Source organism: Erythrolamprus reginae, chromosome 6 (assembly GCF_031021105.1).
Source record: "Erythrolamprus reginae isolate rEryReg1 chromosome 6, rEryReg1.hap1, whole genome shotgun sequence".
NCBI classification, from domain to species: Eukaryota; Metazoa; Chordata; class Lepidosauria; order Squamata; family Dipsadidae; genus Erythrolamprus; species Erythrolamprus reginae.
In genome coordinates this window covers 40,298,517-40,324,782 of record NC_091955.1, presented here as the reverse complement: position 1 = coordinate 40,324,782, position 26,266 = coordinate 40,298,517, and the positions used below count along the sequence as shown (strand labels likewise).

The 26,266-nt window shown below is 44.2% G+C and overlaps 1 protein-coding gene across 1 annotated transcript in view; it reads left to right on the top strand.

Annotated features, from left to right (window-relative positions):
- RPAP3 (RNA polymerase II associated protein 3) overlaps window positions 1–26,266 on the top strand; it is a 131,476-nt gene that overhangs the window by 50,386 nt on the left and 54,824 nt on the right. The window contains exons 9-10 of the mRNA XM_070754946.1: window positions 4–155; window positions 3,760–3,958. Coding sequence (XP_070611047.1) covers window positions 4–155; window positions 3,760–3,958 — 351 coding nt within the window. The remainder of the gene's footprint in view (window positions 1–3; window positions 156–3,759; window positions 3,959–26,266) is intronic.

The window sequence follows — 26,266 nt, the reverse complement described above, 5'->3', positions numbered from 1 at the left end:
AAATCTGAGCCTATTCAATCTGTTTTTGATAACCCAAATGAAACACAGGAATTAGCATCTATTAAGAATCAAAACGAAGATTTCTCTTTTCCATCTGGGACTCCCAAAGAAAAGCTGCTGAAAATAGAAGAAATTGGTGGTGCTTTGTTGACTGAGTAGGCTTATATTTTAAAAAACATTATCATTTTTTTGTGTTCAAAGGCTTTGTAAAAGAAATATCCTATGCATGGATTTGTGCCAAAAGCATATTGTGATTTTCTTACTACTTTTTTGTAAATCTTTAAAATTATATATGAGAATCTAGGTCAGTGATGGCGAACCTTTTTTCCCCTTGGGTGCCAAAAGTGCGTGTATACACAATATCGCGCATGCGTGAGTGCCCACACCCATAATTCAATGCCTGGGGAGGGTGAAAACAGCTTCCCCTGCCCCCTGGAGGCCTTCTGGAGGCCGGAAATGGCCTGTTTCCCAACTTCTCGTGGGCCCAGTAGGCTCAATTGTTGTTAGTTGTGAAACAATTGTTGTTGTTAGTGAGGTCATGTCTGACCCATCGCGACCCCATAGACAACATTCCTTCAAGCCTTCCTGTCTTCTACCATCCCCCAGAGTCCATTTAAGCTCATGCCTACTGCTTCAGTGACACCATCCAGCCACCTCATTCTCTGTCGTCCCATTCTTCTTTTGCCCTCAATCTTTCCCAACATTAGGTTCTCCTCCAGTGAATCCTTCTCATTAGGTAGCCAAAGTATTTGAATTTCATCTTTAAGATTTGCCCTTCTAAGGAGCAGTTAGGGTTGGTTTCCTCTAGGACTGACCAGTTTGATCGCCTTGTAGTCCAAGGGACTCCCAGGAGTCTTCTTCAGCACCACATTTCAAAGGCCTCAATTCTTTGGCGCTCAGCCTTTCTTATGGTCCAACTTTCACAGCCATATATTGCAACTTGGAAAACTATAGCCTTGACGGGGCGCACTTTTGTTGGCAGGGTAATGTCTCTGCTTCTTATTATGCTGTCTAGATCTGCCGTAGCTTTCCTCCTCAAGAGTGTCTTTTAATTTTTTGAATGTAGTCCCCATCTGCAGTGATCTTTGAGTCCTGGAAAATAAAATATGTCACTACCTCCATTTCCTATTTGCCAGGAATTGAGAGGGCCAGGTGTCATGATCTTAGTTTTCTTAATGTTGAGTTTCAAGCCAACTTTTCCACTCCTTCTTCACCCACATCAAGAGGTTCTTTAATTCCTCTTCACTTTCTGCCATTAGATTGATATCCTCTGCATATCATAGGTTGTTGATATTTCTCCCAGCAATCTTATAATCTTGTAATTCATCTAGCCCCGCCTTTCCTCATGATGTGCTCTGCATATAAGTTAAATAGGCAGAGCAACAGTATATAGCCTTGCCAGACTCCTTTCCCCCAGTGTTGAACCAATCAGTAGTTCCATGTCCAGTTCTCAATGTTGATTCTTGACTTGCATATAGGTTTCTCAAGAGACAAATAAGATGGTCTGATACTCCCATCTCTTTAAGAACCTGCCACAATTTGTTGTGATTCACACAATCAAAGGCTTTAGCATAGTCAATTAAGTAGATGTTTTTTCTGAAATCCCCTCTTTTTCCAGGATCCAACATATATTAGCTTTGAAATCCTGCCTTTATTTCTGGTAGTTCTCAATCCGCATACTGCTGGAGCCTAGCTTGTAGGATTTTAAGCATAACTTTACTAGCATGTGAAATGAGTGTAGTGGTGCGGTAGTTTGAACATTCTTTGGCATTGCCCTTTGAAATTAGAATGTAAGCTGACCTTTTCCAATTGTTTTCCAAATTTGCTGGCAAATTGAGTGTAGCACTTTTACTGCATCATCTTTTAAGATTTTGAATAGTTCAGCTGGGATACTGTCTCCTCCAATATTTTTGTTGGTGCTCCTAAGGCCCATTTGACTTCACATTCTAGGATATCTGACTCGAGGTCAGTGATCACCCCATCATAGTCATCAGGGAAGTTAAGCTCATTCTTGTATAGTTCTTCTGTGTAATTTTGCCATCTTGCCTTAATCTCTTCTGTTAGATCTCTGGCATTTTCCCTTCGTATCTCCAATTTTCTTGAAGAAATCTCTGGTCCTCTCTATTTTATTGTTTTCTATTTCTTTTCACTGTTCATTTAAGAAGGCATTCTTATCTCTTCTAGCTATTCTCTGGAATTCTGCATTAAGTTAGGTATTTCTTTCCCTTTCTCCCTTGCCTTTCGCTTCCCTTCTTTCCTCAGCTATTTGTAAAGCTTCCTCAGACAGCAAGTTGTCTGAGGAAGCTTTACAAATAGCAGCAAGAAATGCTTTCTTGCATTTCTTTTTATTTGAGATGGTTTTAGTTGCTACCTCTTGTACAATGTTGCGAACCTCCATGCATAGTTCTTCAAACACTCTGTCTAATTCCTTAAATCTATTTGTCACCTCTACTGTATATTCATCAGGGATATGATTTAATTGATACCTGAGTGACCTAGTGCTTTTTCCTACTTCAGCTCCTATCTTGTTTTTATTGACTGATCTTCTCCATCTTTGGCTGCAGAGCACATAGTCAGTCTGATTTCTGTGTTGACCATCTGATGATGTCCATGTGTAAAGTTGTCTCTTGGGTTGTTGGAAAAGAGTGTTTTCTATTACCACTATTCTCTTGAAAAAAAATTCTATCAGCTTGTGCCTACTTCATTTTGTACTCCAAGGCCAACTTGCCTGTTATTCTGATTCTGGCTTCCTATTTTAGCATTCCAATACCCCATGATGATGAGGACATCATTTTTAGTATTAATTCTGTAAGGTGCTGTAGGGCTTCATGGGACTGGTCAATTTCATCCTCTTCAGCACCTGTGGTTGGGGCATAGACTTGGGCTACTGTGATACTGAATGGCTTTTCTTGGATTCAAATTTAGATCATTCTGTCCTTTGGGGGTTTGTATCCCAGTATTGCTTTTCCAATTCTTTTATTGACTATGAAGGCTGTTCCATTTCTTCTGAGGGATTCTTGCCTGCAGTAGTATACCTGATAGTCATCTGAATTAAATCCCCCCCATTCCTGTCCATGTTAGTTCGCTGATTCGTAAGGTGTGCTTGTTTAGTCTGCTCATCTCTTGTTTGATCAAGTCCACCTTGTCTTGATTCATGGATCTTACATTCCAGGTTCCTATGGACTATAAAACTTTACAGCATCAGACTTTCCTTTCATCCCCAGATACAACCACAGCTGTGCGCCCTTTCAGCTTTGGCCCAGTCGCTTCATTCTTTCTGGTGCTACTAGTACTAGCCCTCTGCTCTTCCCCAGTAGCATATTGGACACCTTCCAACCTGAGAGGCTCATCTTCCAGCATCATCTCTTTTTGCCCTGGAGTACTATCCATGGGGTTTTCATGGCAGAGACACTGGAGTGGGTTGCCATTTCCTTCTCCAGAGGATCACATTTTGTCAGCGCTCTCTGCTATGACCTGTCCATCTTGGACGACATTGTGCATAGCTTCATGGAACTACACAAATTTTTGTGTCATGACAAGGCAGTAATCTATGAAGAGGTAAGCTTAATTACATAAGAAAATTTGCATAATTTGCTACACAAAGGACAATGTAAGATTTTCATTATTTTAGATATTCTAATGCTACTTTTGACATGGTACCATGTACTTTAAACAAGCTAATTGTATAAAAATTGTTAAATATTTTGCCTAAGGCAAAATATTTAACCAAACAGTAATTCTCTGTCTTAATATTTTTAGATCTGTTACCACAAATGCTGTGAAAGAAAAAACATCACTTCAGCCTTGTGCTATAAAAAAACAAGCTAAGAAAGAAAACTACATTATTTCTTCTGTGTCTGAATTTTTTGTGCCTCCAGTCCCTGTGAATTGTTTCCAACTTGAATCAGATTTCCGAAAATTAAAAAGTTATCCCAATCAATTGTATACATATTTGAAGGTAAGATAAGCCATTTTTCTATGGTCATTAGTTTCTCCCAAATTTTAACAAGTTTGATTTTGAAAACCAGTTTGGTTTGGTGATTAAGGCATCAACTAGAAACCTGGAAGACTGAACTAGGCACAAAGCCAGCTGAATTAGGCACAAAGACAACTGGATGATCTTGGGCCAGTCACTCACTCTCTCAGCCATAGGAAATAAGGAATCTTGCCAAGAAAGCTGCAGGGGCTTGTCAAAGCAATTTCCAGAAGTCAAGACTGACTTGAAGGGATTCAGAAAATGATATTATTAAATATAGATTAATAGTGTATACTAGCGTCTTTATTTGAGAAAAAAATATATACTATTTTATTTATCTTATATTTTGTATTGTTCTTGAATTACAGAATTACTTGGATTCTACTTTTAGAAAGTAGAATGTTTCATATTGAATGTTTTATAACAGAGCAAGCTTATTGTATTAGTAAGTAAATGCGAAATTTTAGCTCAGAGGCGGCAGAGATAGTTACAGTCTACAAAAGTACTTTCATGAAGTCCATTTCTGGAGACCCCTGGATTATCTTCTTTTCTAGCTGGAGAAATGGGCTGTGTAGTTTCTTTATGTAGTCCCAAGGTTCTCAATTACAAGGGTTATCTGGAAAGTAAGGACATGTAGCTCTCGCGGGGAATGTTTGTGGGGGAAGTTGGTATTACTATCGTGTAGCAGGAAGCCAGCAGATGCGAACAAGCAGTGCCAGTGGTCAATAGATCATCGACAGGCATTGTGGTAAAGGTTAGAGATCAGCATCCTCATTCCATTTCCCTCCAAATGCATTGTGCATTCTGTAATACGCTACCTGAATGCTAAGGGCATGAATGCTGCTGCGATGGGTGCCCAAGATGCTTACTGAAACATACAAAATTGACAGACAGTGCTGCCTGAGAATTTCTTGACCATTTTAAGATTGAAGGAGAGGCCTTTCTCAACTGTATAATGACAGGAGATGAAACTTGGGCTTATCGCCATACTCTAGAGAGCAAATGTCAATTAATGCAGTGGCGCCATACCCATTGTCCTTCAGCCAAAAAATTCAAAACTCAGCAATCAGCGAGAAAAATCTTGGGCACCCATCGTGCACAAATCTTGGGCACCCATCGCAGCAGCGTTCATGCCCTTAGCATTCAGATAGCGTATTACAGCACGCACTTCACACTTGGAGGGAAACGGAATGAGGACACTCAACTCTAACATTCACCACAACGGCAGTTGATGATCTACTGACCATTGACATTGGTCGTTTGCTTCTGCTGGCTTCCTGCTACACAATAGTAATACCAACTTCCCCTGCAAACATTCCCCACGAGAACTTTATGCTTTTTAACATTACTTTCCAGATAACCCTTGTATTTACGGTCCATACTTAGATTCAGACACTTCAAATCTGACAGTAATACATCAGTTAAATCAAAAGAGATCTCGGAGTCTTGGTGGATAATCAACTAAACATGAGCCAACAATGTGCAGCAGCAGCCAAAAAAGCCGATACAATCCTGAGCTGTATCAACAGGGGAATACACTCCAAGACCAGGGAAGTCTTAATACCACTCTACTACGCCCTGGTCAGACCACACCTGGAGTACTGTGTTCGGTTCTGGTCACCATACTTCAAAAAAGACATTGAAACTCTGGAGAAGGTGCAGAAAAGAGCAACCAAAATGATCAGGGGTCTAGAAACCAAGACTTACGAAGAGAGACTGCGGGAACTGGGCATGGATAGTCTAGAGAAAAGGAGGGCCAGAGCGGACATGATAGCAGTCTACAGGTATACGAGGGGTTGCCACAGAGAGGAGGGGATAACTTTATTCTCCATTGCACCAGAGGGCCGGACGAGGAACAACGGCTGTAAGCTGACCAAGGAGAGATTCAACCTGGAAATAAGGAAGAACTTCCTGATGGTCAGAACGATCAACCAGTGGAACAACCTACCAGCGGACGTTGTGAACTCCAATACTCTGGACATTTTAAAGAGGAAATTGGACTGCCATTTGGCTGGGATGCTACAGGGTTTCTGCTTAGGCAGGGGGTTGGACTTGATGACCCATATGGTCACTTCCAACTCTAACAATAAATTAAATAAATAAATAAATAAATTGCATTGACCTACAATGCTGCTGTGTGTATACTTGAAACTAAAACTTGAAACTTTTAGAATCAGAATCAAAATAGAGCTGAAAGTTGTAAAAACCTCCAGTGAGGTTGGCAAGCTGTTCCACTGGTTAATTGTCCTCACTGTTAAGACGTTTCTCCTTAATTCCCAGTTGCTTCTCTCTTTGATTAGTTTCCAACCACTGTTTTTTGGAAAATAAATTGACCCCCTCTCTTTGTGACAGCCTCTCAAATAATGGAGTACTGCTATCATGTCCTCCCAGTCCTGCCTTTCTCTAGACTAGCCAAACCCAAATCCTGCAATCATTCTTCATACGTTTTAGTCTCCAGCCTTTAATCATTTTGGCTGCTCTTATTTGCACTTTTACTAAAGTCTCAACATTTTTTTTGTAATGTGATGACCCAAACTGGATGCATTATCCCAGGCGTGGCCTTACTAATCGGTACTAATACTTCATGTGATTTTGATTCTGTGGCTCTGTTTATACAACTAAGGATTGCATTAGCTTTTTTGGCTGCTCTAGACTCATGTTAAGTGATCATCTACTAGGACCATAGTTCACTCTGAGGTGCGCCATGTGCTGGAGCGCACTAAAAAAATAAGCCTGGCGCACGTTTTTCAAAGGCCACGCAGAGAGGAGGGTGGCGGAGGGCACCCCGCCCACCGCCGCCATCACCACCACCAGGTCTTTGCCAGGACTGGCAAAGCGGCGTTTCACACTTCCTCCTCCACGGCGGGTGCTCTCGTCCCTTCCCCCACCCCACCCCGGCGGTGACGCTGCTGTTGCTGATGCTTCTGGATTGCAGCTCCTGGCTGAAGGTTGGCGTTCGGGCTGGGCGGGCGCAAGGAGCAGAGCCGGTGGTGGCGGGGGAAACAAAGGGGCCTTGGATGGCTGGCACAGGGCTTTCCCAGACAGCTGGTTTTGCTGGCCGGCACAGGGCTTGAGCCTGGTGCTGCGGGGGGAAGGTGGCCGCCTCCCCCCCCCCGCCCAGGAAAGAGGTGCAGGAAAGCAGCATGTTTGAAAAACGCACTGCTTTCCCGGAAAGCCGGCTTTGCTGGCCGGCACAGGGCTTTCGCAGGCAGCCGGCTTGAGCCTGGTGCCTGGTGCCGGTCAGCAAAGCCAGCTGCCTGCCGGAGACATGGATAGAAAGAAGGGAAAGAGAGGGAGGGAAATAATATATTGCTCAAACAATGTAAGTAAAAAGTATCCTTATTGTTACCATTTATATCATGTATTATATTTATAATCCAAACATTTAATTTTATATATATAATCGTTAGTAGAAGATAATTTATGAAAGAGGAAAGTAAGAGCAAATTAGTTTAAAAGATTTGTAGTTTATTTAAATGAATGATAGAATTAAGGAAGTTTAGAATTTAGAAGATATTGAGGGGAGTGGATCTGTGTATAGCGCAGATGTTTTTAGGTGATACGACATTATGTAAAAAAAATAAGGGGTGTATATGTATAGAATAATAAATGTATTATTGTCTATATATATAAAAAAAAGAATGTAGAAGTTGATATAAAAATTAGTAAGTATTTGTATTAATATGTTGTATGGTAGCCGTTCCAGGGGAACGAGAGATCGCTGCTTAATAATGATCCCTTGTTCTGGCTCTGTGAACCCAATCCTGGGTACTGGTGATGAGTGTAATTCTGGCCCTGGACTCAAGCTGCTGCTACTCAATGCCAGGTCGGTGGTAAATAAAGCTCTCATCATCCGGGATCTGATCCTGGATGAGGAGACCGACCTGGCATGTGTAACTGAAACCTGGCTGGACCCAGAGGGAGGAGTTCCTCTCTCTGAAATTTGCCCAGCCGGGTTTCAAATATGGCATCAGCCTCGACCCCAGGGAAGGGGGGGAGTGGCTATTATAGCCAGGGAGAGCCTTGGCTTACGTAGACTCGTTGCTCCAGAGATTGCGGGTTGCGAGTCCCTCCTGGTGAAGTTGGACTTAGGGGTTCAGGTGGGCTTGTTTCTCACGTACCTGCCTCCCAGCTGCATGTCACAAGCCCTGCCTGTGCTACTCGAGGAGGTAGCCGGGTTGGCGGTAGGGTTCCCCAGACTTATTGTCTTGGGGGACTTTAACCTGCCGTCGCTTGGCGAAACCTCTGGACTGGCACAGGAGTTCATGGCCACCATGACAGCCATGGACCTGACCCAAGTAGTACAGGGTCCAACTCACAAGGGGGGGCACGCACCCAAAATGGTATTCCTCTCTGAGCAACTGAGTAATGGTCTGAGACTAAGGGGCTTAGAAGTGTTGCCTTTGTCATGGTCGGACCATTTTCTACTGCGGCTTGACTTCCTGGCTCCAATCCTTCCCCGCAGGGAGGCAGAACGGATTAACCTGTTTCCCCAGACGCTCCTCCTCCTTCCCCTGCTGGCGTACCAAGTGAATCTCTGTAACAAATCTGCTTCTCTCTCCAGCTGGAGGCTTCTAAAGCCTGGAGAGAGTTCATGCCGTCCCCGTCCCCCCCTTTAGCTTGCTGGTGGGGCGCCCTCTTGTGGTCACCCGAGTATAAGCCAAGGTCGGGTTTTTCAGCCCATTTTTGGGGCTGAAAAACTCGGCTTATACTCGAGTATATACGGTAAATTTATTGAACTGAATTTTTGATTTGTATATATTGCTAATATACTCCCAATTTGAAATATAATTAATTAGAAACTATAGAAATTAAATATCTGAATATTTAGTATATTTGAGCATTTATCCAATTGTAAAATATTGATACTGCCACTTTCAATTAAGTTAAAATAGAGATAGATAATGAAATTAGTTAATTAAGTACCTATACAATTTAAATATATACACTTTTAGATATTTAACAAATTATTGTAACAACTGTTTAATTGATTCTGCTTTAACTACAACCACTACATAATGATCCCAAAAACAACACAACTCTACTTGAAATAAAAACAATAAAACATGAAATAAATTTAATAACAACAAATTTCACAAAAAATAAAAACTGTGAAACAAACGCACTTCGAATCTGCTAACAAACCAGGCCGATGGCTGGCTCTTAAACTGGCTCATCAAAAGCTTGATAGGAATATAGATGCCTTAATTGATGCCTCTGGACATTTAAAAACAACTAATTCTGACAAGAAACAAATAATTCAGGATTTCTACCAACACCTTTATAAAACTTCAAATATAGATGCTGATCTACTATCGAAATACTTACAACAAAATGAAAAAATACACTAATAAACGACGATCAAAGATCTACTTTAAACAAGTTTAAACTACTACAGAAATTGAAATTGCAATAGCAAAGCAAAAAAATAACAAAACTCCAGGCCCTGATGGAATTCCATCAGAATTTTACAAACAACATTTAGACATAATCATACCTATACTGTTAGACACTTATAACGATGCGCTCACCAATGCAAAACTTCCTACTTCATGGTCCGAAGCATACATAATGCTTATTCCTAAAGATAATCAAAATAAACAACATCTAGAAAATTACAGACCTATAGCACTACTTAATACAGACTACAAAATATTCACGACAATAATAGCAGACTGATTAAAGAAAATATTAAACAACATTATTCATTCAGATCAAAATGGATTTCTTCCATTAAGAAATATAGCAACAAATACTACAATAATACTGAACACTATCGAATACTATGACAAGCACTATGACAAGCCAGTCGCATTAATATTTATGGATTTTAAAAAGGCATTCAATAGTCTCCAGTGGCAATATTTCATAAAACAAATTGACTATATGAACTTTGGTCCCAAATTTTACAATCTAATTAAAGACATCTATACAAACCAATCTGCTAAAATTCTTTTCAACAATGATATTACAGAAAAAATACCCATAACAAAAGGTGTACGTCAGGGATGCCCATTAGCTCCTCTTATTTTTATCTTGACAATAGAAACATTTTTTAAAAGCATAAGAAACAATACTCTAATCTAAGGCATTACTATTAAAAATGAACAATATAAACTGCAGGCCTTTGCAGATGATGTTGTATTTATAGTACAAGACCCAATACAAACTGCTTCCATTCTGTTTAACGAAATAGACAAATTTGGAGAAATATCCGGCCTAAAAATCAATAAGACAAAAACTCAAATCCTAACTATTTATTTATTTATTTATTTATTTATTTATTTATTTATTTATTTATACATACTTCTATGCCGCCCAGTCCCAAGGGGACTGCCGCTCAGACACTATACTTTTCTGCCCACCCCGAAAAAAAATTAGAGGGAACATTGTCTAGGACCCCAAGATTCCTCTCAGAATTACTGTTTTTGAGCCAGGCTTTGCCTACTCTGTATTTGTGCATTGGGTTTTTCTTGTCCAGGTGTAAAACCATGCTTTTCTCAACATTAAATTTCATTTTGTTGGATAGAGCCCATTATTCTAGTCTGTCAAGATCATTTTGGATCCTGAGCTTGTCTTCTGGGGTGCTGGCTGTTCCTTCCAGTTTAGTGTCATCTGCAAATTTGATGAGCTCCCCTTCTATTTCATCATCTAAGTCAGAGGTCCCCAACCTTTTTTGCACCAGGGACCGGCTGTAAGCTAGACCAGTTTTCCATGGCCCGGTGGGGGGGGGGGGGGAGCTAGCTGTCAGCGGCGCCGTAAAAGGGGCGATCAAGAGAGGAATGGGTGAATGAATGGACGGAGGGTGGGAAGGAAGGAAGGAAAGAGGGAAGGGACAGGAACAGAAGAAGGGTGCAAAGGAAGCAAGGAAAGGTGTGAAAGGGGAGAGTAAGAGAGGAAGGAGTGAAAGAAGGGAATGAGGGAGGAAGGAAGGGAGGAAGGAAAAGGAAAGCAAGAAATGGAGGGAGAAAAGGAAGGAAAGAAAGAAAGAAAGAAAGAAAGGGGGAAGGGACAGGAACAGAGGAAGGAAGCAAGGAAACTTATGAAAGGGGAGAGTAAGGGAAGAAGGTAGGAAGGAGAAAGAAAAGAAGAAATAGAGGAAGGGAAGGTAAAAGAGAGAAAGAAAAAGAGCAAGAAAGAAAGCAAGAAAGAGAAAGAAAGAAAGGCAACTTCAAAGAAAGGCTCACTGAGCATCTCTCACTCTCTCTCTCTTTCTATCCCTCTTTCTTTCTTTCTCTTCCTTTCTCTCTCCTCTTCCTTTATCTCCTCTCTCTCTCCCTCTCTCTTTCTCTCCCCCTCTCTCCACCTTTCCCTCTCTCCCTCTCTTGCTATCTCTCCCCCCTCTCCCTCTCTCTTTCTCCCTCTCCCTCTCTTTCTCTCTCTCCCCCCTCTCTCTTTCTCTCTCTCTCCCCCTCTTTCTCTCTCTTCTTCTCACTTTCTCTCTCTTGTTTTCTTTCTGTCTCTTTTGCTTTCTCACTCTCTCACTCTTTCTTGTTTTCTTTCTCACGCTCTTTCTCTCTCTTGTTCTCTCTCTTGCTATCTCTTTCTCTCCCCCCCCCCTTTCTCACTCTCTCTTTCTCACTTTCTCTCTATCTTGCTGTCTGTTGCTCTCACTCACTTTCGTTCTCTCTCCGTTCTTCTCAGCGATGACGCGCGCACGCCCTGCCCGCCTCACCTTTGCGAGAGCACTTTCGCCCCGGGCTCTCAGCAAGGGGGTTTGCAGGAGAGGCGGGGCCGCCGAAGGTGATATTGAATGTCGGGGGAGAACGGGTGGTTGCGCGCGCGCTCCCTATCCCCCTGCTAGCCCACTCGGAATATTCAAAATAAGAAAAGCCTTCGCCGGCAAAGGTTTTTCTTATTTTGAATATTCCGAGTGGGCTAGCAGGAAGATAGGAAGCGCGTGCAACCACCCGTTCTCCCCCGACATTCAATATCACCTTCGCCGGCCTCCGCTGAGGAAAGCCTTTGCCGGCATTTCCTCTCGTTGTCAAGGAGGCGCAGCGGCGGGCGGAGAGAGGGAAGGAGGGGGGGGCAGCGGCGTCCCTCCTGGCCTTGGCGGGCCGCCCAACCCTCCCCACCTCCTGCAAACGCGGCGGGCGGCGGGGGGAGAGCGAGGAGCCGGTTCCGGCGGGCGCGGGGCTTGGCTGGCTGGCGGGGGGAGCGCCGCTGGTGATGCGGAAAGGCCGAGGGGGCCCTGGCGCCGCGGACCGGCTGAAAAGCTCCAACGGCCCGGTCCCGGTCCGCGGACCGGCGGTTGGGGACCTCTGATCTAAGTCATTTATGAAAATATTGAAGAGTACTTGGCTAAGACTGAACCATTCCTTATTTCCCTCCATGTAGATGTAGTACCATTAACTGTACTCACTGAGTACAGTTTGTCAGCCAGTTACAAATCTAACTGGTGGTGGTGATGTTGCTATTTCACATTGTTCTAGTTTACCAAGAAGTAGGCTGTGGTCTAATTTGTCAAATGCCTTGCTAGTCTAAATATACTATGTCCACAGCATTTTCCTATTAATTTAGTCATGTTGTTAAAAAAAGGAAATAAAATTGCTTTGGCATGATCTCTTTTTAACAAACACATGCTGGCTAGTTGTTATAACTTTGTTTCTAGATGTTCACAGATCTCTTTATTGATTATTTTTTCACAATATCTTTCCTGGTATTGATATTAGGCTGGGCTGGTCTCCATACTAGAGGCGGATCTAGTAGTCATGTGTATTCAGCCCGTCCTATCCAATCAGAGGACTGAGCCAAAGTCTTTAAAAGTACTGCTGGATCTGCTCTTTCCCCATATTTTGCTCTGTCCTTCGAATAGAAGGACATTAGTTGGCTGTCTCCCTGAAGTAGGCCAGTGACTAAGCAAATCCTTTCCCTCGTTCTTTAATTACTTCCATTTTCCACCAGGTGGCTCTCTCCAACAGCTTACAGCAATGAAATCTGCAATAAAGGCAAGCAATCAATTAATTCTTCAGCTTCACTCTCAGCTTCTCCCCCCTCCTTTCCCTCCCCTCCTTTTTCCCCAGGAGTGGTTTTGGAGAGTGGGTACTTAATAAATTAAAGGGAATTACAAAAGAAAATTTCCCTTTGCACAGATAGCTTGGGCGGCAAAGTGCGATCTGCTGGATTGTCATAACAGCTGGAATTTGTTAGCATCAGTTTCGTCTCACTCCCGATTAACCTGGGAACTGCCGGACTTTGTTCTTTTCCCCCACAACACTAGTAATCTTCTAGCCCAGCACAGAGAGCTCATTTAAGTGATTTATTTTACTTCTTTAAAATTATTTGGTCCTAATCTTCATAAAATAAATGGAGTGCCTTGTCAGAGTTGGAACCTATTGCTTTCTGATTCTTAGGTAATTTTACAATTTCAAACATTTTTTTTTTTTTTTTGCAAAACCTCAAACTCTACATTCATGGCTCTCTTCCAATTTCTGACTTCTTCCGGTGGTCTTTGTAACATTTTGTTATTACTCTGTGGTTCACACATCAAATTACAAACATATAATCTTTGCAAATATCCAAATCTCTCCAGTGGTTTTCCAATGTTTGTTCTTTCAGATCTTCTGGGCAGTAACCTATCACTATAAATAACCTGTGTTTCTTCTGACTCAAAAATATTTTCCTCTTTATTCTCCCGTTTAATACTATCTTGTAACATTGGAGAACTTAATTCAGGATTAATCTGGGGTAATGTGGTTTGATCAGTACCTAAGAATACCTTAGTACTAGCAGGAATTCTATCACAATCACAATGTTTTTCAAAATTTGCACTTCTTGATATAATCACTTTACCATATGAACTTGAAAATCTATGTCCTTTCAAATTTTCGTCATAGCCTACAAACCTTAATTTTCTCCATTTAGGTTGCCCTTTGAGTCTTTTTTCCTCTGGAATCAAAATATTAGCATTTGATTCAAAAATCTAAATATTCCAATTTAGGGGTTTTCTTATATAACATAAAATAAAGTGTTTGATTGACACTTGAACTCCATGTCCTATTCAAAATACAGTGGTACCTCTACTTAAGAACTTAATTTGTTCTGTGACCAGGTTCTTAAGTAAAAATGTTTCTAAGTAGAAGCAATTTCTCCCATAGGAATCAATGTAAAAGCAAATAATGTGTGCAAACCCATTAGGAAAGAAATAAAAGCTCGGAATTTGGGTGGGGGGAGGCAGAGGAGGAGGACAGTCGCTGCCGAAGGAAGAAGGTGAGGTAAGGGGAATTTTTAAAAATCCAAAACTTTAAGGCTTAAAAAAAAGAGGGACTCTGAAGCAGCGAGGAAGAGGATGCGGCTTCCATATACCCGGCACGAGGCTGCCTACCATACACTGCACCAGGCAGAGAAACCCAGGCGGGCGAGAGGGGGAAACCTCCCGTTCCTTTGACCAAAAGGCGGTTGCTGCTGCTACCTGCTTCCTCTTCCTTCCTATGCTGAAGGAATCCCCTCTCCTCTTGCTCGCTTGCTTTGTAGCCGGTGCCTTTCTTTCACTGGTGACGCCTCGGTTTAGCTGAAGCTGAGTTGATCCAGCCGGGGCGAAGCACCCCCTTTTGCCTTTCCGTGCCCAGACTCCAGGAGGCAACCTCGCACTGGGTGTATGGGAGGCAGCGTGAGGGAGTCATCACAGTGAAGTGGTTTATTCCTTCTCCAAGCACCCAGAGAAAGGAAAACGCTCCATTCGCTCTGGGCTGCCCAGAGCAAAGGGAGCATTTCTTTTCTCTAGGTGCTGGCAAAGATTTATTCCCTCTCCAAGGGCCCAGAGAAAGAAAAATGCTTCATTCTCTCTGGACTGCCAAATCCCCCTTAACTGCCATCGAAAGGTTCCTCTGACAGCCCAGAAAAGCCCAAGATGGCCAGGATTAAAGGGGGAATGGCAGGAAACTGACCGGGCCTTCGTGCCACTCTCAAATTTCCTGGGAAATTTTTCCGGGCTCGGGTTATTAAGTAGAAAATGGTTCTTAAGAAGAGGCAAAAAAAATCTTGAGCACACGGTTCTTTCTTATCTAGAAAGTAGAGGCGTTCTTAGGTAGAGGTACCACTGTATATGTGGCTGTCATTATGACTTCTCTTCAGTAATTAAACTGTAAACCAACATATGTTAACATTGCATCTCTAAGGATATTTAACATACCAATTCTGTGTTCAACGGTACCGTTCTCAGCTGGTGAATAAGGATTCGTCATCCTATGCAAAATACCTTTCACACTCAACCATCTTTTAAAGTTGTAGCCAGTGAATTCTTCTCCTCTGTTCATTTGCAGTTTACCAACCTTATATGCAAACTCTCTTTCAACCATTGCAACCTATTCTTTAAATTTCTGAAATACCTTGCTGTTATATGCAAAAAATATAACAGGTAGAATCATCAACCAATATAAACACGTATCTTGCACCTCCTTGACTAATTTTAAACAGACCAGATAAATCTCCATGAATGGTCTTCTTGTGACTCTTATGCTATACTTTGGTATTGGAAATGCTTTAACCTTTACCTTACTGCCTATTGAACAATCTAAAAACTTACTGCAGTTCTTTACATTCAAATTACAGATATTAGACATTTTCTTTAAAGTACTGAAACTTACATGTCCTAACACCCTATGCCAATAATGAATGCAATTATCATGTACCGGTTGATTTGTCACACAAGCAGCATTACCCACTTCACTCTTACTCAGCATTACATACACTTTTTGTATAACACCCTCAGCACAAATCATACCATTTTTCAGTATTTTACAGCCTTTTTCATAAAAAATGAACAGTATAACCTGTGGCTGTTAACTTTCTCACACTTAGCAAACAAAATTTTAACCTGGGTACACAAATTACATCGTTTACAGTTTGTCCTAAACAAGGAATATATGCAAATTTTTTCAGCTGCACTCGAGAAATGGAACTATCTGCTAAGGTAACATGGTTAAGTTCAGAAGTTTTTAAATCATCAGTTAATAAGTCTTTAGAATTTACAATATTTTCTGAACAAGCTGAATCTTTACTACACAATCATACCATTCTCATATATTACAGTCAGAAAAAGATGGTGCTGGGGGAACAAGATAGTTGTTCCCCCCATGCCTGACGACATAGATAGGTCTTCAACATCTTGCGGAAGGCGGGAAGAGTAGGGGCAGTTCGAATCTCCAGGGGGAGTTGATTCCAGAGGACCAAGGCCGCCACAGAGAAGGCTCTTCCCCTGGATCCCGCCAAACGGCATTGTTTAGTCGATGGGACCTGGAGAAGGCCAACTCTGTGGGACCTGATTGGTCGCTGGGATTCGTGCAGCAGAAGGCGGTCCCGGAGGTATTCTGGTCCGATGCCATGTAGGGCTTTAAAGGGCATTACCAGCACTTTGAATTGTGACCGGAAACTGATCGGCAACCAGTGCAGGCCGCGGAGTGTTGGCGAAATGTGGGCAGATCTTGGAAGCCCCACGATAGCTCTTGCGGCCGCATTCTGCACGATCTGAAGTTTCCGAACACTTTTGAAAGGAAGCCCCATGTAGAGAACGTTGCAGTAGTCGAACTGCGAGGTGACGAGGGCGTGAGTGACTGTGAGCAGTGACTCCCGGTCCAAATAGGGCCGCAACTGGTGCACCAGGCAGACCTGGGCAAACGCCCCCCTCGCCACAGCTGAAAGATGCTGCTCTAATGTTAGCTGTGGATCAAGGAGGACGCCCAAGTTGCGGACCCTTTCTAAGGGGGTTAATAATTCCCCCCCCCCCAGGGTAATGGACAGACAGATGGAATTGTCCTTGGGAGGCAAGACCCACAGCCACTCCGTCTTGTCTGGGTTGAGTTTGAGTCTGTTGACACCCATCCATACCCCAACAGCCTCCAGGCACCGGCACATCACTTCCACTGCTTTGCTGACTGTACATGGGGTGGAGGTGTACAACTGGGTATCATCAACGTACTGATGATACCTCACCCCATGCCCCTGGATGATCTCACCCAGTGGTTTAATGTAGATATTAAATACGGCGGAGAGGACTGACCCCTGAGATACCCCACAAAGGAGAGATCTAGGGATTGACCTCTGGCGCCCCACTAACCCCCCACCAACTGCGACCGACCGGAGAGGTAGGAGGAGAACCACTGAAGGACAGTGCCTCCCACTCCCAACCCCTCCAGCCGGCGCAGAAGGATACCATGGTCGATGGTATCGAAAGCCGCTGAGAGGTCAAGAAGCACCAGGACAGAGGACAAGCCCCTGTCCTGAGCCCGTCAGAGATCACCCATCAGCGTGACCAAATCAGTTTCCATGCTGTAGCCAGGCCTGAATCCTGACTGCTGAGGGCCTAGATAATCGGCTTCTTCCAAGGACCGCTGGAGCGCCACCACCTTCTCGACAACCTTCCCCATAAAGGGGAGGTTGGAGACTGGACGATAGTTATTAATACGGCTGGGTCCACGGAAGGCTTCTTGAGGTTACTACCTTATCATTCAGTCTTTGCTGACCTACGTCGTCATCTGCAGGTGATGTTACAATTATCTCTCAGAGACCTTGTCTCATGAGCAAACTTTGCATTTTTATGCTCCATGCATGATAGTTACTTTCATTTAGTTTTTCAAATGGAAAACCGGCTGCTAAAAATGCCCTTTTTAATTTCAAACAGCCCTTACTCACAGAAAAACTGCCCACTTTCTCAGGTACAAATCTTCTGTAGTACACCCAGCTCTGTCTGTTCCAGAAATTTGGTTTCTTGCCGACTTTGTTCTCCTGCCTATGTCTAAATTCCTACCAGCTCTGGCTTCCTACTGTTGTTGTTGGCTCTGGGCCAGCTTCTGCAACGGGGAATTTGACGTTGCTTCAGGGCAATTCTCAGGTTCACAGAGATGTGTGTTATTGCCAGCAGATTCTGATAGTGAAAATTCGTTGCCAAGGTCAGACGGTGGAGGAGGAGAATCAGACGGAGAGATGGATACAGCCAGCCGATCAGTTAATGCTCCCATTAGTGAGACGTCAGAATCAGAGGAGGATCTGCTGGTAGATGCCTGTATGCGCAGGCTCCTGGCAAGAAGGGACCAGCTGCGCAGGTATCGTCGAAGATAAGGGAGAGCATCTGTTGCTGAGGAATTAGGTTAATGTGTTTGGTGATAAATTATGGGCGTTGGGGAGTGCACATGTGAGTGTTTATCCGTTTGGAGAAAGATCATTGCTACTGTTTGGATTATTCCAGGACTTCTACTGACTTTTTGGATACTTCACAGTTAACTAACTCTTGTGGACTCATAGACAGGGGTGGCTGTGAGGATTCACAGCTGTCTTAATTGCTCATCTGTTTTTGCCTTTGGCCGCATTCCAGGACTGTTATCTGTGTGAGAGAAATTTGGCTCTTTTTAAAGTGTGTGCTTTAAAACACGGTTTGGATAAACTATTTTCTCATTTTCTTCTGTGCCGGTGTGTGTTTGAATTTGCATTCCTAACTCACTGAGGGCTATTAGTGAAGAGCCCGACATAACACCTACCAATCCTGGTTTGCTGCCAAATCTGGTTTCCTTCTAACTTCTGATTTGGGTCTGGATCTGGAACTGGATCTGAGCCCATAACCTGTCAGAGTTGCATTTAGAAGCTGTGCGCCCAAAAGTAGAAAGGATAGCAGGAACTACAGAGATTTCAGAATGAAGACACTACAGCAGGAATTATTTAGAAAGCATCAAAACTATACTCTCTATTCTATATTACAGAACACCAAACTATCTTACTAGATGACAACAAACTACCACTGATCACAAGCTACCAGCCACACCTATGCAAAGGTGCATTACAAAGGTGCATTACAACAGTGATTTTCAACCTTTTTTGAGCCGCGGCACATTTTTTACATTTTAAAATCCTGGGGCACACCACCAACCAAAAATGACACAAAATGACACCCTAAGACACTTTCCTCTCTTTTTCCATCCCTGTCTCCTCCCCACCATTGTGTGTGTGCGTGTGTGTGTGTGTGTGTGTGTGTGTGTCCAAAAACAGGTGAGGGCTGGGTTTTTTCCCTCTCTTATTCTTTGGGTGCTTTTTATCATATGCTTTAAATCAAGAGTCACTTCTCTCTCTCTTTTGTTTCTCTCCCTTTCCTCTCATTCTCTGTCTTAATCATTTTCTCATTTCTCTTTTTTTCTCCCCTTTTTTTTTGCTCATTTATCTCTCTCTCTCTCTTGCTTTCTTTCTCTCTGACACTTGCTTTCTCTCTCTTTCTCTCTTTTCTTTCTCTCTCTTGCTTTCTTTCTCTCACTTTTTCTCTCTCTCTCTCTCCCTCACTCAGCAAAAAGTTGCGAGACTGGGACCTGAGCTTCTTTTTTACGCGGCACATCTGACCATGTCTCGCGGCACACTAGTGTGCCACGGCACACTGGTTGAAAAACACTGCATTACAATATGTACAGATCTTAACCAATCAGGTTGTAATTACACTAATTACAACCTTTTTCACTGTAACTGGAATATTACTTCAGGTACTAAACCTGACATACCTCACGGATTCCTCGGAATGTTCCTGGTGGCACAAGCTCTGTATTCAAGCCCCAGGCAACATCGCAGCACACCTCGACAGCTGGATGAGGAGGCTGATCTGGCATGTGTTACTGAAACCTGGCTGGGCCCAGAGGGAGGGGTGCCTCTCTCGGAAATATGTCCAGCCGGGTTTCAGATTTGGCACCAGCCTCGACCCCAGGGAAGGGGGGGGGAGGAGTGGCTATTGTAGCCAGGGAGAGCCTCCATCTGCGTAGACTCGTTGCTCCTGAGATCGCGGGTTGTGAGTCACTCCTTGTGAAGTTGGACTTAGGGGTTCAGGTGGGCTTGTTACTCACGTACCTACCTCCCAGCTGCGTGTTAACAGCCCTGCCTGTGCTGCTCGAAGAGGTGGCCGGGCTGGCGGTGGAGTTCCCCGGACTCATTGTCCTGAGGGACTTCAATCTGCCGTCGCTCGGCGGTTCCTCAGGATTAGCACAGGAGTTCATGGCCACCATGACAGCCATGGACCTGACTCAAGTAGTTCAGGGTCCGACTCACAAGGGTGGACACACACCCGACATGGTATTCCTCTCGGAGCAATTGAATAGTGGTCTGAGACTAAGGGGCTTAGAAGCATTGCCTTTGTCATGGTCAGACCATTTTCTACTGCGGCTCAACTTCCTGGCTCCAATCCTCCCCCGCAGGGAGGCGGAACCGATTAGGAGGTTCCGCCCCAGACGCCTGATGGACCCTGAGGGCTTTCAGAAGGCGCTTGGGGTTTTACCAGATTCGCTCGTCCACAGCTCGGCAGAGTCTTGCTGAGGCCTGGAACAAGGATGCAGCAGAGGCTCTTGACTGAATTGCGCCACTGCGACCTCTCTGTGGCACTAGACCTCGTAGAGCTCCATGGTTCAACGAGGAGCTCCGGGAGTTGAAACGCCAGAAGAGACGTCTAGAGAAGCGATGGAGGAAGAGTAAGTCCGAATCCGACCGAACACTTGTAAGAGCTTTTATTAAGACTTACAAAGTGGCGCTCAAGGCGGCAAGATGCGCGTACCATGCCGCCTTGATTGCATCAGCGGAATCCCGCCCGGCTGCCCTGTTTAGGGTGACCCGCTCCCTTCTAAATCAGGGGGGAGTTGGGGAACCCTTGCAGGGTAGTGCTGAGGAATTTAACTCATTTTTCGCTGATAAAGTCGCTCGGATCCGAGCGGAACTCGACTCCAATTGCATAGCATTATCGGCTGACAATGAGTCAGTCGAGGTGACTGGGGCTAAACGTCTTTGTCCATCTGTCTGGGAGGAGTTTGACTTGGTGACACCTGATGAAGTGGACAAGGCCATAGGAGCTGTGAGTTCTGCCACCTGCTTACTGGATCCGTGTCCCTCTTGGTTGGTTTCGGCCAGTCGAGGTGACACAGAGCTGGGTCCAGGAGATTGTCACCGCCTCCTTGGGGAGGGGGTCCTTCCCGGCTCCTTATAAGGAGGCACTTGTGCGCCCCCTCCTCAAGAAGCCTTCCCTGGACCCAGCCGTGCTTAATAACTACCATCCAGTCTCCAACCTTCCCTTTATGGGGAAGGTTGTTGAGAAGGTGGTGGCGCTCCAACTCCAGCGGTCCTTGGAAGAAGCTGATTATCTAGGGCCTCAACAGTCTGGTTTCAGCCCCGGTTACAGCACGGAAACTGCTTTGGTCGCGTTGATGGATGATCTTTGGCGGGCCCGGGACAGGGGCTTGTCCTCTGTCCTGGTGCTTCTTGACCTCTCAGCGGCTTTCGATACCATCGACCATGGTATTCTTCTGCGCCGACTGGAGGGGTTGGGAGTGGGAGGCACTGTTCTCCAGTGGTTCTCCTCCTACCTCTCCGGTCGGTCGCAGTCGGTGTTAGTGGGGGGTCAGAGGTCGACCTCTAGGTTTCTCCCTTGTGGGGTACCTCAGGGGTCGGTCCTCTCCCCCCTGCTATTTAATATCTACATGAAACCGCTGGGTGAGATCAGCCAAGGGCATGGGGTGAGGTATCATCAATATGCGGATGATACCCAGTTGTACATCTCCACCCCATGTCCAGTCAGCGAAGCAGTGGAAGTGATGTGCCGGTGTCTGGAGGCTGTTGGGGACTGGATGGGTGTCAACAAACTCAAACTCAATCCAGACAAGACGGAGTGGCTGTGGGTGTTGCCTCCCAAAGACAATTCCATCTGTCCGTCCATTACCCTGGGGGGGGGAACTACTGACCCCCTCAGAGAGGGTGCGCAACTTGGGCGTCCTCCTCGACCCACAGCTGACATTGGAACATCATCTTTCGGCTGCGGCGAGGAGGGCGTTTGCCCAGGTTCGCCTGGTGCACCAGTTGCGGCCCTATTTGGACAGGGAGTCATTGCTCACAGTCACTCATGCCCTTATCACCTCGAGGTTCGATTACTGCAACGCTCTCTACATGGGGCTACCTCTGAAAAGTGTTCGGAAACTTCAGATCGTGCAGAACGCAGCTGCGAGAGCCATCGTGGGGCTTCCCAGATTCGCCCACGTTTCTACAACACTCCGTGGCCTGCATTGGCTGCCGATCAGTTTCCGGTCACAATTCAAAGTGTTGGTCATGACCTTTAAAGCCCTACATGGCATTGGACCAGAATACCTCCGGAACCGCCTACTACCGCACGAATCGCAGCGGCCGATAAGGTCCCACAGAGTTGGCCTTCTCTGGGTCCCGTCGACTACACAATGTCGTCTGGCGGGCCCCAGGGGAAGAGCCTTCTCTGTGGCGGCCCTGGCCCTCTGGAATCAACTCCCCCGGAGATTAGAACTACTCCCACCCTCCTTGTCTTCCGTAAACTACTTAAGACCCATCTATACCGCCAGGCATGGGGGATTTGAGACACCTTTCCCCCAGGCTTATTATAATTTATGTTTGGTATGTATGTGCTGTTTGGTTTTTTTAAATTGATAGGGTTTTTAGTTTTTTCTTAATATTAGATTTGTGCCTGTACAATATTGTTTTATCGCTTGTTGTGAGCTGCCCCGAGTCTTCGGAGAGGGGTGGCATACAAATCTAATAAATTATTATTATTATTATTATTATTATTATTATTATTATTATTATTATTATTTTGTTCACTGGGCCCAATCCACATCCCCCGAAGCTGGGGAGACTGAGAAGAGGTCTGCACAAACAGCTTGGGTGGGCCCAGACTTCCTGTACTCTTCTTACCGTATTTCTCCCTAGAGAGTCTCTAGGGGAAAAGAAGGCTGCAGAGGCCTCAGGGACGAAGAGGCTGGAGTGGCCTTTATTTCACAACAGGCCTCATTGAGGGATTGCCTAAAAAGGGATTGTGTTTTCCCCCATGGCAAACAGAAACCAACCAGGTCCCCTCTGTGGGTAAATGCAAGGAAAAATCCAATAGATCCTCAGAGGATCCTGAGGATGGTGAGTCATCCTCCCACTCCTTTACAGGAGCAGCTCTGGCACAGCTGGTTAAGACACCAACTAGAGGGGAGAATATTCTAGATTTAGTTTTTACAAATGGGAATTGGGTTTCAGAGGTCAAAGTGGGTGAAAATTTAGGTTTCAGTGACCATCTATGTTTGTGGTTTGATGTAAAAACTGATTGTGAGCAATCCTATACTGCAACCAAAGTATTGGATTTCAGAAAAACAAATTTTAATGCAATGGGGGAATATTTAAATAAGGAATTAAAGGGGAGGGATAAAATGGCAGGAGTGAGCACCCAGTGGACTGTATTAAAAAAGGCCATCTTAAAAGCCACTGGACTATATGTAAGACAAATAACTAAAGGTAAAAGGAAGAAGAAACCGCTATGGTTTAGCAATGATGTAAGGGCTATAGTCAATGAAAAAAAGGCTGCCTATAGGAGGTATAAAGAGTTTGGAAGTATAGCCGATAGAGAGATGTATAAAATGAGACAGAAGGAGGCAAAACAGATAATATATGCTGCTAAAGCCTCAAAAGAGGAACAAATTGCCAAACCTGTAAAGAAGGAGGATAAAACCTTCTTCAGATATATTAGTGATAGGAAGAAGAAAATCTGCGGCATCACGAAGTTTATTACCAGGAATAATACATGCATTAATGGGAATAAGGAGATTGCTGACCATTTCAATAGCTACTTCTGCTCAGTTTTCTCAAAAGACACCTTACAAAATAATACTATAGAGGGATATAGCATTGCTTCCAGCTGTACGGATTCAGCTCCAGTGATCTTAGAAGCCGATGTCTTAGAAGAACTTGAACGATTAAAGATAAATAAGGCAATGGGTCCAGATGGCATCCACTCCAGAGTTCTGAAAGAACTCAGATCTGTCCTTTCTACCTCCCTGACTGATTTGTTTAACCAATCCCTGTTAACAGGAGATGTTCCTGAGGATTGGAAAATGACCAGTGTTGTGCCTATCCACAAGAAGGGCAGTAGAGAAGAAGCTGGTAGCTACAGGCCAGTTAGCTTGACATCAGTTATAGTTAAAATGATGGAGGCTCTACTCAAAAAGAGGATAAATCAGTACCTAAAAAACAATAACTTATTGGACCCAAATCAGCATAGCTTTACTGAAGGCAAATCATGTCAGACTAATCTCATTGATTTCTTTGACTATGTCACAAAGGTGTTGGATCAAGGTGGTGCCGTGGATATTGCCTATCTGGACTTCAGCAAAGCCTTTGATACGGTTCCACATAAAGAGCTGATAGATAAATTAGTGAAGATTGGACTTAATCCCTGGATAGTTCAGCGGATTTCAAGCTGGCTGAAGTATAGACATCAGAGAGTTATTGTTAATGGCGAGTATTCTGAGCAGAGACAGGTTACAAGCGGTGTGCCACAAGGGTCTGTTCTGGGTCCTATTCTTTTTAATATGTTTGTGAGTGACATTGGGGAAGGTTTGCCTATTTGCCAATGACCCTAAAGTGTGCAATAGGGTTGATATTCCTGGAGGGGTCTGTAATATGGTAAATGATTTAGCTTTACTAGATAAATGGTCAAAGCAATGGAAACTGCAGTTTAATGTTTCCAAATGTAAAATAATGCACTTGGGGAAAAGGAATCCTCAATCTGAGTATTGCATTGGCAGTTCTGTGTTAGCAAAAACTTCAGAAGAGAAGGATTTAGGGGTAGTGATTTCTGACAGTCTCAAAATGGGTGAACAGTGCAGTCAGGCAGTAGGGAAAGCAAGTAGGATGCTTGGCTGCATAGCTAGAGGTATAACAAGCAGGAAGAGGGAGATTATGATCCCGCTATATAGAGTGCTGGTGAGACCACATTTGTAATACTGTGTTCAGTTCTGGAGACCTCACCTACAAAAAGATACTGACAAAATTGAACGGGTCCAAAGACGGGCTACAAGAATGGTGGAAGGTCTTAAGCATAAAACGTATCAGCAAAGACTTAATGAACTCAATCTGTATAATCTGGAGGACGGAAGGAAAAGGGGGGACATGATCGAAACATTTAAATATGTTAAAGGGTTATATAAGGTCCAGGAGGGAAGTGTTTTTAATAGGAAAGTGAACACAAGAACAAGGGGACACAATCTGAAGTTAGTTGGGGGAAAGATCAAAAGCAACATGAGAAAATATTAAAGAAGAGTAGTGGATCCTTGGAACAAACTTCCAGCAGACATGGTGGATAAATCCACAGTAACTGAATTTAAACATGCCTGGGATAAACATATATCCATCCTAAGATAGATTACAGAAAATAGTATAAGGGCAGACTAGATTGACCATGAGGTCTTTTTCTGCCGTCAGACTTCTATGTTTCTATGTTTCCTTCAGGGCCCAAGCAAAGATTAGGGCCTCTTCCAAAGCAACCACTGGAGCTGAAAAGAGGCTCTTCAGAAATTATGTGAAAGGTGTGCTAACAGACAGAAAGTGTCCAATAATGATCAGGACACTGCACAAGTAATTCAACCAGTTCAGAGGGAACTCTTTTAGACTTGGATGAATCTAATCTAATAAATAAATAAATAAATACAAATTGTTTGCTTTCCCTTCGAAATTGTCCCTCTTGCTTTTGAGGAAATGACGTGTCATCTTGGGGCTGTCGTGTGGCTTTGGGAGCTGATTTTCCATATTGGAATTGCAATTTTGGATTCGGGAAGTAAATGCAATGAGAAGATTTGAATAAGGTTTGAATAACAAGGGGATGGGAAAGATCTGCAGAGCAACTAAGCAAGAACCTTTTTCTAACTTTTCTAGCCTTTTTAATATAATAAGTTAACATATACTTTTGAGATACGCATGGAGAAGATCTGGAGCAGGGCATGGACATTTTACATTAAATTTAATTTCTATTGTATCATCTTAAGCAAAGAAGAAGAAAAGACGGTATTATTATAAGAAAGGAATCTGTTAGAATCATGGACATATTACTTGACAAGAGGCATGTTTAACTACCGTATTTTCCGGCGTATAAGACAACTTTTTAACCCCTGAAAATCTTTTCCAAAGTGGGGGGTCGTCTTATACGCCGGATACTGATTCTTTCCTGCCGCCGGGCGTGGCGCTCAACCCGAGCAAAGCCGGCGGCGGGAGCGGCGGCAAAGCGGCGGGGTCCAGCCCTCTAGCTGGCACCTCGCCAGCTGTCCGCCGCTTCTTTCTTCTCCGCCTCGCCTCCGCTACTCCCGCCGCCGCCTTTGCTCTCCCCGCCGGGCAAGAGGCAAAGGCGGCGGCGGGAGTAGTGGAGGCGAGGCGGAGAAGAAAGAAGCGGCGGATAGCTGGCGAGGCGCCGGCTAGAGGGCTGGACCGCGCCGCTTTGCCACTGCTCCCGCCGCCGGCTTTGCTGGGGTTGAGCGCCACGCCCGGCGGCAGGAACTGCGGGGGGGT